General features: G+C 39.1%; 1 protein-coding gene across 1 annotated transcript; it reads right to left on the bottom strand.

Annotated features, from left to right (window-relative positions):
* Positions 1 to 1602: 1602 nt before the first annotated feature.
* LOC127969313 (calcium/calmodulin-dependent protein kinase kinase 1-like) lies at positions 1603 to 14152 on the bottom strand. The gene is made up of 5 exons (XM_052571175.1): positions 14094 to 14152; positions 13947 to 14020; positions 13622 to 13709; positions 13441 to 13538; positions 1603 to 1684 (listed from the first exon to the last, which is right to left on the bottom strand). The coding sequence occupies exons 1-5, from the start codon at positions 14127 to 14129 to the stop codon at positions 1603 to 1605; spliced, it is 378 nt and encodes a 125-aa protein (XP_052427135.1). The 5' UTR covers positions 14130 to 14152.
* Positions 14153 to 16388: the final 2236 nt, after the last annotated feature.

Genomic DNA, 16388 nt, shown 5'->3' with positions numbered 1-16388 from the left:
CATATCGGCTAATCCACAGCTGTATGCCGTTTTCAGGACAGCCCTAAAGGCATTGATTAGCGCATTCAGGTGTGTTTGATCAGAGAAGGACATACATTCCGCAGAAGTGGGGCCACTAGGAGTAGTACTGCATTCCCCTGCAAGAAGGAGGCCTCTACCTTGGAGAATTTCAAGGTGTTATCTTGTGGCAAAGTTCGACAAGGAAAAAGTTCAATACCTATATAAAACACTATTTATTTACATGATTAATACTGAAAGAACTGCTATTACTGCACATTCACTATATAAAATAAAATTCACTGGAGGAAAAGGTTCGCGCGGGCGGACGTCATCAGATTTGGAAGTCGCTCAAAAGTCTCGTTCGCGGTTGTGGCTTCAGTCGATTTCAATAAAGCGCGGTGGTTTATGGGATGAGTAGTTCCTGCGCTCGAAATGAAAATATGTACACAGTCTTGTACCTTTGACTTTTTTTGGATTTTCTCTTAATTTTTTCACTCGAAATGATATGTTATATGCTTATTCAGCCGTAGCTGGTTATCCTCACACATGCTCTAAAACTCTTTAGATACTGATTTTTCCGAAAGTCAATGGGAGAAATGAATGGGAAATTTACTTCCAGCAACAGAGCTCTCTCGGGCTGTGGGCAGGACTGTGATGCTCTATGTCACTCATTGAAAATTTTGGGTGAAAAAATGCTTGGAGCATATCGGCTAATGTACAGCTGTATGCCGTTTTCCGGACAGCCCTATTGGCCTTTATTAGTGAATTTCAGGTGTGTTTGATCAGAGAAGGACATGCACTCTGCAGAAAGGTGGCCGCCAGGAGTAGTACTGCATTCCCCTGCAAGAAGGAGGCCTCTACCTTGGAGAATTTCAAGGGTTTATGTTGTGGCAAAGCTCAACAAGTAAAAAGTTGGTGGAAGGGGAAAAGGGCATTATGTGGTAGCGTGCTAGCAGTGCTTTTAATTAAGGCCGGGAGGCCCTGCGTGTACTCAATAATGGTCTGAAAATATTGTGGGAGAGCACACTTTCCGTGGCAGCAGCCAGACTCTGCAGGGACATGCGAGTCAAACAATATGCCTCATCTTCTCCCACAGCTGATCGCTTGTTTGCTAAGGCAGGCCGACTCAGTCCTGCTCCTGGGGCAATGCCCTTCATCTGTGGTTTACTGACTACTTGAGGTTTTGTTGCTGATGATTTGAGTCAATCCTGCGCTGATCTGTTCTTCCAAACTCATCTCAGACTTGTTTTGACAGTGACACAGCTGCAAGCCCTAACCTGCAGGGGATCAGGTTTGTTTTACGCAAACAGGATTAGACTGTAGCTTTTCAGCAAAGTCAGTATCGGGGCGGCCTTTCGACCAGTCGACTGACCTGTAGAATGTGGTCTCACATTCTCACACCCTGTCCCAGCTTCTTAATTTGTTACTTTACTGTAATGTAACAACCTAATTCAGAAGTTAAATGCTACACACACTGTAGTGCAGCCATTATATTAATGCATGACCATCGTATATAAAGTTACATAAGTTTTAATATATGATGTTTGCTATGTAAAAATGTAAACAATGCACAGAAATTACTTTGCTTCATTTACAAATAACTTAAAACACAAAAGTAATGTAAAGAACAACTTCATTTCCCTTTTTGAGGTTTCCCAGCAGCCCCATTTTCTCCAGAGCTGTCCTAAAAGAAGAGAAAAAGGAAAGACTTATGAAAATTATTAAGACAGGGCTGCAATCTTAAGGTTAAAAAATATCATACAGCAGGACATGCATACAAATTACTCCAATTTCGGGATCAAGTTTGCTTAAAACATTTGTGCACATATCTTGCATGACAGCATCACAATCGATCGATCGATCAGTCAGACTAACAGACAAACAAATAAACAAATTGTAAAATTAAAAAGTGAAAGATTTATCTATTTATTAAAGAGACAAGACTGTGTGCCTTGACTGTGACTGAGCTAGAACTGTTTTTAACACTGTGAGTTACTGTAAGTATTGTTTATGACCAAGAGAGGGAGCCCCAAGCTTGCTGTTACATTTGTGGATTTATGGTTGTGTGGATGTGGGAAAAATATTGACATCAAATTCTAACTTTAGTTAAAAAGGTGCTTAAGCAGCGTTTTAAGGATGGATTTCAGTGATGCAATGACAAGTGAAGAGAAAATTTAACTTCCATTACATCATTGCCCCTTAATAAACATTTTTAAAATATATTTACATAAATCATTTTATGCCATTAGTCCTTTATCACCTGTTAGTAATCACCAAAGTATTTTAAAAACATGCATGGGGCATCTCAGTAACCTTTGCCCCACCCTGCCAATTACTTTGTTTGCCTTTCTGAAACCATCATGGGAAAGTTTTAACCTTATGCTGAAAGGCAACAGGACCAAATAGCATTTTCTTCCTTTTTACATTACAGCAGATTGTTTGTACAGTGGAAGTATGGTTGTAGAAGTGAGATATAAATTTTACGCCCAAAAATTTCCATCATGACTCATTGTATGTGGAACACTTAATATGAAGACCTTAATCTTGAATTTAAGTGTATCATTTCCAACGATAAACTAGATATTATGAGAGAGCCCTTTTCAGTAATAATAATAATTCTTAAAAGGCAGAACAAATTACTACTGCATTTTTAAAAGGATTTATTGTCTTTTTGAAAACAGGAACGACATTTAAGTTAAGGGATCATATGCTGTTTTACAAAATGTAAGCAATACGATCTATGCATTATAATATATATAATGTGTGTGTGTGTGTGTGTGTGTGTGTGTTATATACTCTGTCCACCAGCAATGTGTATGCTTTATTTCTCGTTAACATATACACAATTACATGACTATAAATCACACTGCCTTTGCACAATATTTTGGAAATAAAGCAGGATGCAGAAAACAGATGACACATTGGTTTAAGAATCACTGTGGACAAGTAATTATCTGATTGTCTGTCAATCTTTCATTTAAATGACCCATCGTTCAGCAAAGCAAAAACTGATTTCTTCCAGTTTGATATTGCTGACCTGGCACTGCTATAGTGAAACTATAAACTACACTCACCTAAAGGATTATTAGGAACACCTGTTCAATTTCTCATTAATGCAATTATCAAATCAACCAATCACATGGCAGTTGCTTCAATGCATTTAGGGGTGAGGTCCTGGTCAAGACAATCTTATGAACTCCAAACTGAATGTAAGAATGGGAAAAAAAGGTGCTTTAAGCAATTTTGAGTATTTCACAATCTGCTCAGTTACTGGGATTTTCACGCAAAATCATTTCTAGGGTTTACAACGAATGGTGTGAAATGGGAAAAACATCCAGTATGCACAGTTTGAAAATGCCTTGTTGATGCTAGAGGCCTGAGGAGAATGGGCCGACTGATTCAAGCTGACAAAAGAGCAACTTTGACTGAAATAACCACTCGTTACAACCGAGGTATGCAGCAAAGCATTTGTGAAGCCACAACACGCACAACCTTGAGGCGGATGAGTTACATCAGCAGAAGACCCCACTGGGTACCACTCATCTCCACTACAAATAGGAGAAAGAGGCATTTGCATGAGCTCACCAAAATTGGACAGTTGAAGACTGGAAAAATGTTGCCTGGTCTGATTTCTGTTAAGACATTCAGATGCTAGAGTCAGAATTTGGCATAAACAGAATGAGAACATGGATCCATCATGCCTTGTTAGGTGGTAGTGGTGTAATGGTGTGGGGGATGTTTTCTTGGCACACTTGCCACGGCCTACCTGAGCATTGTTTCTGACCATGTCCATCCCTTTATGACTACCATGTACCCATCCTCTGATGGCTACTTCCAGCAGGACAATGCACCATGTCACAAAGCTCGAATAATTTCAAATTGGTTTCTTGAACATGACAATGAGTTCACTGTACTAAAATGGCCCCCACAGTCACCAGATCTCAACGCAATAGAGCATCTTTGGGATGTGGTGGAACGGGAGCTTTGTGCCCTGGATCCCACAAATCTTCATCAACTGCAAAATTCTATCCTATCAATATGGGCCAACATTTCTAAAGAATGCTTTCAGCACCTTGATGAATAAATGCCACATAGAATTAAGGCAGAAAGGGGGTCAAGTATTAGTATGGTGTTCCTAATAATCCTTTAGGTGAGTGTATATACCTGACAAGAATGCTCATTATATATAATATTAATAAATATTATTGGCCACCTTGCTCTGCTCAATCTGTGAAAAACTGTTGGCAAAATGTACTCCGGTGGTAATTTTCCTGTAATCTACCAAACTCAGACTTACTCTCTGGACTTCCAAAACTAAGTAGCATGATTTGTCACTCTATAGAGCAAGTTCTCAGTGCTCCAGAGACTAGTTGTGATGTGATGCTTGTCATTGTAATGGTAATTGTCCTTGCAGTGGCAAACCATGTGTAACCATGAACTTTCAAGTGCCTGAACACGATGATCGTACTATGAAAGAATGAGCGATAGAAAGAGAATTTGAAGAGAGAAAATTACATCATCAGTTAGCTATGCGAAGACTGGAGCTTGAGTTAGTGAAGGAACAAGAAGAGAGGACGTTTCAGTTAGAGAAGGAATGAGAAGAGAGAGCGTTTCAGATAAAAAAAAAAAAAAGTTGGAGTTAGAATTCGCAGCAAAGACAGTGGAAGTCTCACAAGCGAATGTGCCTCCTGTTCTACAACAGCAAGCAAATGCAGGTGAACCTGTGTTTGATGTTCACAGAAATATGAGATTAGTGCCGCCATTTTCTGAAAAGGAAGTGGATAAATATTTCTATCACTTTGAACGTGTTGCCTTATCCATGAAATGGCCGAAAAGCTTTTGGACTTTATTGTTCCAGTGTGTGTTCACCGGTAAAGCTCAGGAGGTTTATTCTGCACTCTCACTGGAACAGAGTGGTGAGTATGATGTTGTGAAATCTGCTGTGTTACATGCATATGAACTCGTGCCTGAGGCATATCATCAGAAATTTAGGAATTTGAGTAAAGCTGATGAATGTACTCATGTTGAATTTGCAAGAGCAGAAGAGAACTTATTTGATCGGTGGTGCACTTCAATGGAAGTTACAACTAAAGAGGAATTAAGAGAATTTGTGCTCTTAGAGGAGTTTAAACCTTGTGTTCCTTATGCTGTAGTTACGCATCTTTCTGAAGCTGCTGTCATGGCTGATGAATTTGTTAACTCATCGTGGGTCATTTGGTTCAGTCGGTCTTCGAACCAACGAAATGATTAAGTCTAAGTTTTGCTTTCAGCCTAAGACAAAGTCTCCTGTGAGTAGGAATATTAAGGCGACAGTTGCTGAACATTCTAGTAAACCTGCACTCTCACGAGACATGGTTTGCTTCTATTGTAAAAAGCTTGGTCATAAAATATGACTGTCTTTTTCTCAAGAAGAAAGAGAGATTGTTGAAATCTGTTGTTTTGGTTTCTACCTCACCAATCACTGTTGATACCTGCAATGAGAAAGATCGTCATTTATCTAGTTCTAGTGATAAATCCAATCAGTGTATAACTTCCTCCGTTGATTATACACCTTTTTATCACTGAGGGAAATGTGTCATTGCCAGGTTCAAACGAAATGGTGCCAATACGTCTCCTTCGAGATACGGGAGCCACACAGTCATTTCTTTTAGAAGGAATTTTGCCTTTAACTTCTAAAACCGCTACTGGAACTCATGTATTAGTGCGAGGTTTTGAGATGGGGGTTTGTTGAAGTGCCTTTACATCGAATCCATATTTCCTCTGCCATTGTATCTGGTGATGTAGTGGTTGGTGTTTGTTCTGCACTTCCAGTCCCTGGGATTACATTTATTCTGGGAAATGATTTAGCTGGTGAGAATGTTTGGGGACGGAGTGGTGTGGCAGCTCCACCCATAATAGCATCTATACCTAGGAAATTTGATATTGAAAACTTTGAGAACTGAGAACTTTCCAGCCTGTGCAGTTACTCGATCAATGGCTAAACCATTATCTGAAAATCAAGTTGAAGTTCCATTGCATGACACTTTCTTTTATACTGTTAATATAGGTAAGCCAGGGTCTGATGTGTCCAAATGTCCTGAGCAAAGAGACCTGAAGTCCTTCTCTTCGTTGTCTTCTGACCAGAAAGATTAAACAGTGCTGCAAAGTGAATCTGCTGATACATCTGAGGTTCTTTCCACTCCTGAGAAAACCAATGTTGATCTCTCTCTCTCTCTCTGATGTTTATGAGTGTTCTCTGACTACTTTGTTACAGATCTCTCGAGAGGATTTAATTAGAGCTCAACAGAGCGATGACACTCTTAAACCTTTATTTTCTGCAGCAGGGTCTAAGAAGTGTTCTGATCCTCTGTCTTTTTCGTACTTTCTTGATGATGGTCTGCTTTGTTTGTTTTGTCCTGCATAAACATGTTTCTCTAGAACCTTAACCTCAGATTGTGGTTCCTTTTCCAGTGAGAGACTCTGTGTTGCATTTGGCTCATCAAGGACTTGCTGGTCATACCGGAGTTCGTAAAACATATGATCTGGTCTTATGACCGTTCTATTGGCCTAAGGTAAAACTATGATTATTAGATGTGGCAAAACCTATTCGATCTTGTCATACGTGCCAGATCACCGGCAAGCCAAATCAAAAAGGGCTTATTGCTCCATTGCGGCCTATTTCCGTTGTTTCCACTCCTTTCGAGCATTTGATAGTTGACTGTTTTGGTCCTCTGCCCTGGTCTAAGACTGGTCACCAATACCTTTTAACCGTTATGTCCCAGACTACTCGTTATCCTGCTGCTTATCCGTTAAGGTCCATCACTACAAAGTCTATCTTGAAGGCCCTCACTAATTTTATGTCGACCTTTGGAATTCGCAAAGTTATTCAATCCGATCAGGGTTCGAACTCTGTCAAAACAGTTGTCAAAAGCCCTGTGTCAACTTTGAGTAAACCACAATATTTCTAGTGCCTTTTTTTTTCAGAATCATCTCCTCTCTTTTGCAGTACGAGGGGGGATTCTTTAGAGAATGCTGATGAGGATGAGTTTTCCTTCTCAAAGGAAAGTCGACGGGCGACCTAAACTCTGAGATTCTTCTTAACCTGTCCTCTCATCTTTCTTATTTGAAAGAGAAAGAGAGAAGTGATGTCACTGAGTTGATGTCTTTTCCTTGACGTTCCGGGTCATACTTCTGTCATAGAACATGATATCGACGTAGGAACCTCGTGTCCAGTTAAACAGAACGCCTATCGAGTCAATCCTTTTAAAAGAGATTTGCTGAAACAAGAGGTGAACTATCTGCTTGCTCATAACCTGGCTGAATCTAGTTTCAGTTGGTGGAGTTCTCCTTGTGTTTTAGTAAATAAACCCGATGGCTCATATTGATTCTGCACAGATTATCGAAAACTTAACTCTGTGACAAAGCCGGACTGTTTCCCTTTACCTCGAGTTGATGACTGCGTCAATCATGGTGGCTCTGCCCGTTACGTTAACAAATTTGACCTCTTAAAGGGGTATTGGCAGGTGCCTTTGACTAGTCGTGCTAAGGAATTATCTGCCTTCGTTACGCCTGATGCTTTCCTGTAGTATACGGTCATGCCTTCGGAGTTCGAAATGCACCAGCGACTTTCCAGCGACTCGTAAACCATATACTGTATGGAATGTCAGGATGTGAGGCATATCTTGATGACGTTGTGCTGTATAGTTCCTCCTGGTCTGAGCATCTTAACCAGAATAAAGAATTTGTTTCTTGTTTAGCAAAGGCTAATCTTACAGTTAATCTTGCTAAGTCAGAATTCGCGAAGGCAACCATTACCTATTTGGGTAAGATAGTGGGAAATGGTTGTGTAAAGCCCATTGAGACTATGGTAGAAGCTATTTGTAACTTTCCAGCTCCCACCACTCATCATGAATTGCGACGATTTCTCGGCATGGTAGGATATTATCTGAGTTTTTGTGACAATTTTGCCAGTGTAGTCTCACCTCTAACCGATTTGAGTCCGACGTTATCTTTTCAGTGGTCTGAGCCCTGACAGCAGGCTTTTGAAAATTGTAAGGCTTTGCTGGCATGTGCCCCTGTTTTGACAGCTCAGAATTTTGAAAAGTCTTTTAGTCTTGCAATTGATGCGAGTGCTTGCGGTGCGGGAGCTGTTCTCTTGCAGGAGGATTCGAACTAGGTTCTAAATCCTGTAAGTTACTTTCCTAAGAAATTTAATCGACATCATCAACAGGTATATTCCACCATTGAGAAAGAAGCTCTTGCCCTAGTGTTGGCCGTACAACATTTTGAGATCTATCTAGGGTCAATTGCTGCACCGATTATCATTTATACGGATCATAATCCTTTGGTCTTCTTGAATCGGATGAGGAATCGAAATCAGCGACTTACCTGATCACCACTTAATTATGGAGAGGATAAAACATTGGATTCAACCACTCCTCTTCACTTCGTCCAGGGGATCGACACCCTCTGGAGATGTCACTTGTTTTGTGAACCTTTATTCGTTTACAGTCCATACCAAACTTTTCTCCTCCCCATCTCGATTATGATTTTTTTTTTCCCCTTTTTGATTTTGATCCCTAGACTTCGTTATATTAAGTTATTTGTGTTTTTGAAGACTAATAAAATCTTGTAAGTCATTTCTTCAGTGTACAGTATTGTTCAAAATAATAGCAGTACAATGTGACTAACCAGAATAATCAAGGTTTTTAGTATATTTTTTATTGCTACGTGGCAAACAAGTTACCAGTAGGTTCAGTAGATTGTCAGAAAACAAACAAGACCCAGCATTCATGATATGCACGCTCTTAAGGCTGTGCAATTGGGCAATTAGTTGAAAGGGGTGTGTTCAAAAAAATAGCAGTGTCTACCTTTGACTGTACAAACTCAAAACTATTTTGTACAAACATTTTTTTTTCTGGGATTTAGCAATCCTGTGAATCACTAAACTAATATTTAGTTGTATGACCACAGTTTTTTAAAACTGCTTGACATCTGTGTGGCATGGAGTCAACCAAATTGTGGCACCTCTCAGCTGTTATTCCACTCCATGATTCTTTAACAACATTCCACAATTCATTCACATTTCTTGGTTTTGCTTCAGAAACAGCATTTTTGATATCACCCCACAAGTTCTCAATTGGATTAAGGTCTGGAGATTGGGCTGGCCACTCCATAACATTAATTTTGTTGGTTTGGAACCAAGACTTTGCCCGTTTACTAGTGTGTTTTGGGTCATTGTCTTGTTGAAACAACCATTTCAAGGGCATGTCCTCTTCAGCATAGGGCAACATGACCTCTTCAAGTATTTTAACATATGCAAACTGATCCATGATCCCTGGTATGCGATAAATAGGCCCAACACCATTGTAGGAGAAACATGCCCATATCGTGATGCTTGCACCTCCATGCTTCACTGTCTTCACTGTGTACTGTGGCTTGAATTCAGAGTTTGGGGGTCGTCTCACAAACTGCCTGTGGCCCTTGGACCCAAAAAGAACAATTTTACTCTCATCAGTCCACAAAATGTTCCTCCATTTCTCTTTAGGCCAGTTGATGTGTTCTTTGGCAAATTGTAACCTCTTCTGCACGTGCCTTTTTTTTAACAGAGGGACTTTGCGGGGGATTCTTGAAAGTAGATTAGCTTCACACAGACGTCTTCTAACTGTCACAGTACTTACAGGTAACTCAAGACTGTCTTTGATCATCCTGGAGGTGATCATTGGCTGAGCCTTTGCCATTCTGGTTATTCTTCTATCCATTTTGATGGTTGTCTTCCGTTTTCTTCCACGTCTCTCTGGTTTTGCTCTCCATTTTAAGGCATTGGAGATCATTTTAGCTGAACAGCCTATCATTTTTTGCACCTCTTTATAGGTTTTCCCCTCTCTAATCAACTTTTTAATCAAAGTACGCTGTTCTTCTGAACAATGTCTTGAACGACCCATTTTCCTCAGCTTTCAAATGCATGTTCAACAAGTGTTGGCTTCATCCTTAAATAGGGGCCACCTGATTCACACCTGTTTCTTCACAAAATTGATGACCTCAGTGATTGAATGCCACACTGCTATTTTTTTGAACACACCCCTTTCAACTAATTCAACTAATTGCCCAATTGCACAGCCTTAAGAGCGTGCATATCATGAATGCTGGGTCTCATTTGTTTTCTGAGAATCTACTGAACCTACTGGTAACTTGTTTGCCACGTAGCAATAAAAAAATATATGAAAAACCTTGATTATTCTGGTTAGTCACATTGTACTGCTATTATTTTGAACAATACTGTACTTGTATACTTTATGCACGGTCGAAATGAGCTGGCCGTAACATGCACTTTTGTAAAGTTGTTTGAACTGAAATGTGTGTTGGCAGTGTGTACACCGCCACCCGATACTGATAAAAATCCACCAAAGAACAATGAGATTACGAGGAACAGACAGGTCCAGGGAATAAATTATAATAAAACAAAAACAGTTTTTTTTTTTTTTTTAGTTTGGCCTCATAAATATTAGATCACTCACACCCAAAGCAGTTGATGTAAATGAAATGATCACAGACAATCGTTTTGATGTACTCTTCTTGACTGAACCCTGGCTAAAACCAAATGATTATTTTGGTCTAAATGAGTCTACTCCAAACTCATGTTATAAGCATGAGCCCCATCAGACTGGTCGTGGTGGAGGTGTTGCAACAATATATAGTGATATTCTCAATGTTACCCAGAAAACAGGATACAGATTTATCTCATGTTATGGAAATTTTTATTTTTGTTAATTTGGCATTGATTGCATTGGTCTCATTTAGGTATCTTTTAACATACAATGAATAAGGTAGTGTGTATATATAGTCCATAGGGACACTGAGTTATTTTATGTGACTTGTGCACATAACTGCTTTAGGTTGAAAAACAACATTTGAGGGGAAATGTGTACCAGGGACAGCAGTTTTTGAGAGTAACCAGGCATCTACAATGAGACGATGTGATGTGCACTGGGCAACATGATTTGCTCAAAGGTCCTAGTCTGTCCTTCAATGTATCTTTTACATTCTATAAAAAGTTGACTGTGAGTCTGTGTGTCATCTCTTTGCACACAGACTCAGAAGCTGTGTGTAAACCAGATCATTCTCTGCAGATAATTAAAGCAATACAAAGACAAAACTCTGTTTGGTTTTTCATTCTTAGTCTCTACAAATTGTTATTGAATTAGAATTTCCACGACACTCATTTGAAATACTTCAGCTTAATGTTACACTGTCAGACATGCAAAAGAAATCTAATGTATCTCTTGCTCTGGCTACTGTATATAGACCACCAGGGCCGTATACAGAATTCCTAAAAGAATTTGCAGATTTCCTCTCAGACCTTCTGGTTACAGTTGATAAGGCGCAAATCATGGGATATTTTAATATTCACATTGATAATACAAATGATGCATTAGGACTTGCGTTTACTGACCTACTAAACTCTTTTGGAGTCAAGCAAAATGTCACCGGACCCACTCATTTTTTTAATCATACACTAGATTTAATTATATCACATGGAATCAAACTTACTGATATAGATATCATACCTCAAAGCGATGATGTTACAGACCATTTCCTTGTATCATGCATTCTGCGTATCACTGATATTAACTATATGTCTCAGCGTTACCGTCTGGGCAGAACTATTGTTCCAGCCGCCAAAGACAGATTCATAAATACATTTTTAGTAATACTCACTCTCTCAAGAAAGTAATTTGTAGTCTTGAACGCAAATGGAGAAAAACTAACTTGGAAATTTTTAGAATTGCATGGAAAAACAGTATGTCCAGCTATAGACAGGCTCTAAAAACTGCTAGGGCAGAGCATATACACAAACTCATAGAAAATAACCAAAACAATCCAAGGTTATTATTAATCACAGTAGCTGTATTTAGCACTGTGTCTACACCAACAACATGTTTATTAGATCCTGTACCCCACTAAATTACTGAAAGAGTTGATACCTGTAGCTGAAGAACCGCTTCTCAATATCATTAACTTGTCGTTATATTTAGGTCATGTCCCAAAACCATTAAAGCTGGCGGTTTTTAAGCCTCTTATTAAGAAACCAAAACTAAATCCTAGTGTACTGGCTAATTATAGGCCTATTTCAAATTTTTCATTTATATCTAAAATTTTAGATAAAGTTGTGTCTGCTCAATTGAGCACCTTCCTGCACAAAAATGATCTGTATGAAGAATTTCAGTCAGGTTTCAGGCCCCACCATAGCACAGAAACTGCACTTGTTAAAATTACAAATGACCTGCATCTTGCATCAGATCAAGGCTGCTTCTCATTTCTAGCTTTACTTGATCTTAGTGCTGCTTTTGACACCATAGATCATGACGTACTCATAGATCGATTAAAAAACTATACAGGTATTCAAGGGCAGGCTCCAAGATGGTTTAGATCCTACCTGTCCGTTCGCTACCATTTTGTTTATTTAAATGGGGAGTCATCTCATTTATCACCAGTAAAATATGGAGTGCCACAAGGATCCGTCCTAGGTCCCCTTCTATTTTCAATACACATGTTGACCATTGGCAATATTATTATAAAATACGGAATTATCTTCCACTGTTATGCTGATGATACTCAGCTATATATCTCAACGAGACCAGATTCAACTTCTAAATTATCTAAGCTAACAGACAGTCCCTCCAGAAAAACGCGGACTATTTTTGTGATTGTTGCGGGCAAAAATCCTTGATTTTGCAGCAGGTTTTCTTAAAAAATGCGATGGAATATGCAGGTTATTTTTATCTTATGCGATGAAATTGCGGGAACTTGCAAAAACTGCGGTTTGATGAAAAAGAGAAAAAAAGGTGACCCCCCCCCCAACACCCCGTTTTCACTAGGCTAATACCTTACTGTAATGAGTCATTTCTTATGACTTCCTATAATAAGCAAGCATACTAAATCACATAATATTTAAGTTCTCATTCTGTTTTATTTCAGACCTTAATTAACACATAGCTCAAACTTACAAAACATTGAGTCAAACAAGTTCTCTAGCTTTACAAAATGAATATTCAACTACTTCTGTAAAAATGAATTCAAATAAAATATACACACAAATATACAAATGCTGTTTTACAGGAATTGCAAAGTGCAATCTCTTACTGCAACGCAAATTATTTTACATACTACCAATATACTTACAACTGTAAGGTTTTGGTACTATTCTGTAACAAAAAAAGTACAATCTTACAACTGTAGAGGTGCATCAACTTCTGAATGAAACTACAACAGTCCACTGTGAAAATGAAAACTAACTGCGTAGCCTCTAACACTGGCCTATCATTCGCCATCCTCATCCTCATATCCCTCTCTCAAAATAATTTGCTATTGGATCATTGGAAAATAATGGCGATTTACTTGTGTGAAGTAAACGCAACATTTGTCAACTTTCTGCTAAGAAATATGTGACTTTTTTGCAACGAGTTCTGCACCTCCTCCTCAGTGACCTCCACCACGGTGCAGTGCTCCTCCTCCAGAGGCAGAAGATCCGTCCCATCAAGCGTGACCCATGGGTGCAGCTGCCCACATATACACACTCAGAGTAACACACACACACATACACTCTACAATACTTCTCAGCAATCCTTCAATATGATTTCACCTTGATTTCTGGTAATGTGATTCTAGCTTCAGGGACTTTGTCCAGCATTCTGATGATGAGATCCTTCAGCCCATCACTGATCACAGACCTGTGCAGAAGTAGAGTCCCAGATTTGTTTTGGTTTTATAAAATAGTTAAAAATACATTATAGTAATATCACTTTATTTAAATAAGAATATTCATTAAGTGCTATTTTCACCTTTGTCCCTTTCAGTTGCTAAAAATACTCTACAATTAAATTAATGCATGACTGAAAATGATACAATTTCTTTCTCTGTTTTCCTATAATAGTTCAGAACAGGGATTTTCAGCACTGGCGACTCACATGTCTGGGAACTCGACTGGCGCAGTCCTGATCTTTTCATGCAGGCCTAAGATGTATTCATCATGAAAAGGACACTGAACGAAGAAATATGAACAGATTTGTATTCAGTATATCGACAGATGCTATTTTAAAAGGTGACTATCTTACCCTTCCAAAGATGAAACAAAACAGCGTCACTCCCATTGCCCATATGTCCAGAGCCTGAATCCAACGAGAGTCGATTGTAAATAATAAAAATATGCCGGCGAAAGTGCGGCATATTTGAAAAAACGTGACCCCCGTATTATTATGCGGCCCTTGGCTGATTATGCATTAAATCACGCGATCGCGTTTTTCTGGAGGGACTGAACAGAGTGTATCAAAAATTGTAAAGATTGGATGACCAATAATTTTCACCAATTAAATTCAGATAAGACAGAGATATTAATTATTGGACCAAAAAAAAAAACAGTACACAGAAGCTGTGTCCAAATTCAGGGTCTGCATCCTCCTTAGGATCCTTTCCTAATCGGTTGAAGGAGGATGGGTCCTCCGACGACCGCAAAAACCGGAAGTCGGTGTTTGTGAATTTGGACAGCCTACCCTTCTTTCAGTTCCCTCCCTTAACCGTTGCTCATATCCTGTCGCCTAGCAACCGTGACAGCGCCAAGCATGGCGCAGGTGAAGAGCTCATCGTTCTCTCCCCGGAGCTTTATAAACACTTCTGTCTGCTCTTTCGTCCTTAGAAGCGTTAAAAACAGCTTCAATCACTAACAAATAAGCTGTGTGTAAGGGGATATTCACACAGGCAGTAAGGAAGAAGCTAGTTTACAAAAGTAAACTTTTTTTTTTTTTTTACATATACACGTACAAATGTAAAAAAAAAAAATGCTTAACGCTAAAACAAAATGCCTAACTAGAAAACCACTGAAAATATATATTTTTGAAAAGCCAGTTTTTAAAAAACATCGAAAATAATACTCCTCCCCCACTCCGCTACCGCTCGCTTCGTCCTGCTGAAAAGAATTATGGGATAGGTAGGACGCGAAAGGATCCACCACACCCATCCTTCCAATTCGGGGAAAAGGAGGACGCATTTGTGGGCCACATTTGAAGGATCCTACGAATTTGGACAGCCTTTGTCGCGGCGCTGTGACGTAACATCCTTCAAATGCGTCCTCCGAAGGATGTAGACCCTGAATTTGGACACAGATAGAATCTTGTAGATTACAATTGGCAACTATACGGATGTACTATTACTTCCTCAACAGTCAAAAATCTGGGTGTTCTATTAGACAGCAACTTGTCTTTTGAAAATCATATTCCCCATGTTACAAAAACTGCATTCTTCCATCTTAGAAACATTGCCAAGCTACGAAACATGTTATCTGTTTCTGATGCAGAAAAGCTAGTTCATGCATTCATGACCTCTAGACTGGACTATTGTAATGCACTTCTAGGTGACTGTCCTGCTTCTTCAATACACAAGCTACAGGTAGTCCAAAATGCAGCAGCTAGAGTCCTTACCAGGTCAAGAAAATATGATCATATTACCCCAATTTTACAGTCCCTGCACTGGCTACCTATTAAGTTCTGTATCAGTTACAAATTATCATTACTTACCTATAAGGCCCTAAATGGTTTAGCTCCTGCATACCTAACTAGATTTCTACCACGTTAAAATCCATCACACTCCCTAAGGTCCTAGGATAGCAAAGTCCACTAAAGGAGGTAGAGCTCTTTCAAATTTGGCTCCCAAACTCTGGAATATCCTTCCTGATAATGATCAGGGTTCAGACACATTCTCTCAGTTTAAATCTAGATTAAAAACGCATCTTTTTCGCCAAGCATTCGAATAATGTATTGCTTAAATTGTGAGTGTAGTTGCATCTGATCAAATGCGCATTCTTATTCTTTAGCTTGGGTTAAACTAATTAATTTTACACTGTTGGATCAGCAGCTATGCTAATGATGTCGCTATTTGTTTCTAGGTTTTGCCTAGGATTTACACAAGCTCCAGTCTGGATACAGAACACCTGAGAAGAGACGATGCTGACCCCTCAGAGGACCCCCGATGATGCTAACCCTACATCAACAAACAGAACTAACAAATATTGCTAAAAGTGTGACTGCATCATATAATAATTATTAAATTATTAATAATATTAATAATGTTCATCGTCTGGCTGACTACGTCTTGTATTATTTTTTCTAAAAATTCTGTCATACGTGCACAAACTGACAGTCACTACTTATAAGCTAATACAAAATACATACATTTCTGTAAAGTTGCTTTGTAACGATTTGTATTTTAAAAAGCACTATACAAATAAACTTGAATTGAATTGAATTAAATAAAAATAAACTAGGACAGGAAACATACCAAATAAGGAAAAACAAATATTGGACCGCATGCTCCAATCCTGACATTTCACCCCCTCCCGGAAGGTGCATCCTCGCACT

The sequence above is a fragment of the Carassius gibelio genome, chromosome B12 (genome assembly GCF_023724105.1).
Source record: "Carassius gibelio isolate Cgi1373 ecotype wild population from Czech Republic chromosome B12, carGib1.2-hapl.c, whole genome shotgun sequence".
NCBI lineage: Eukaryota > Metazoa > Chordata > Actinopteri > Cypriniformes > Cyprinidae > Carassius > Carassius gibelio.
This window is presented reverse-complemented; position numbering and strand designations above follow the sequence as displayed.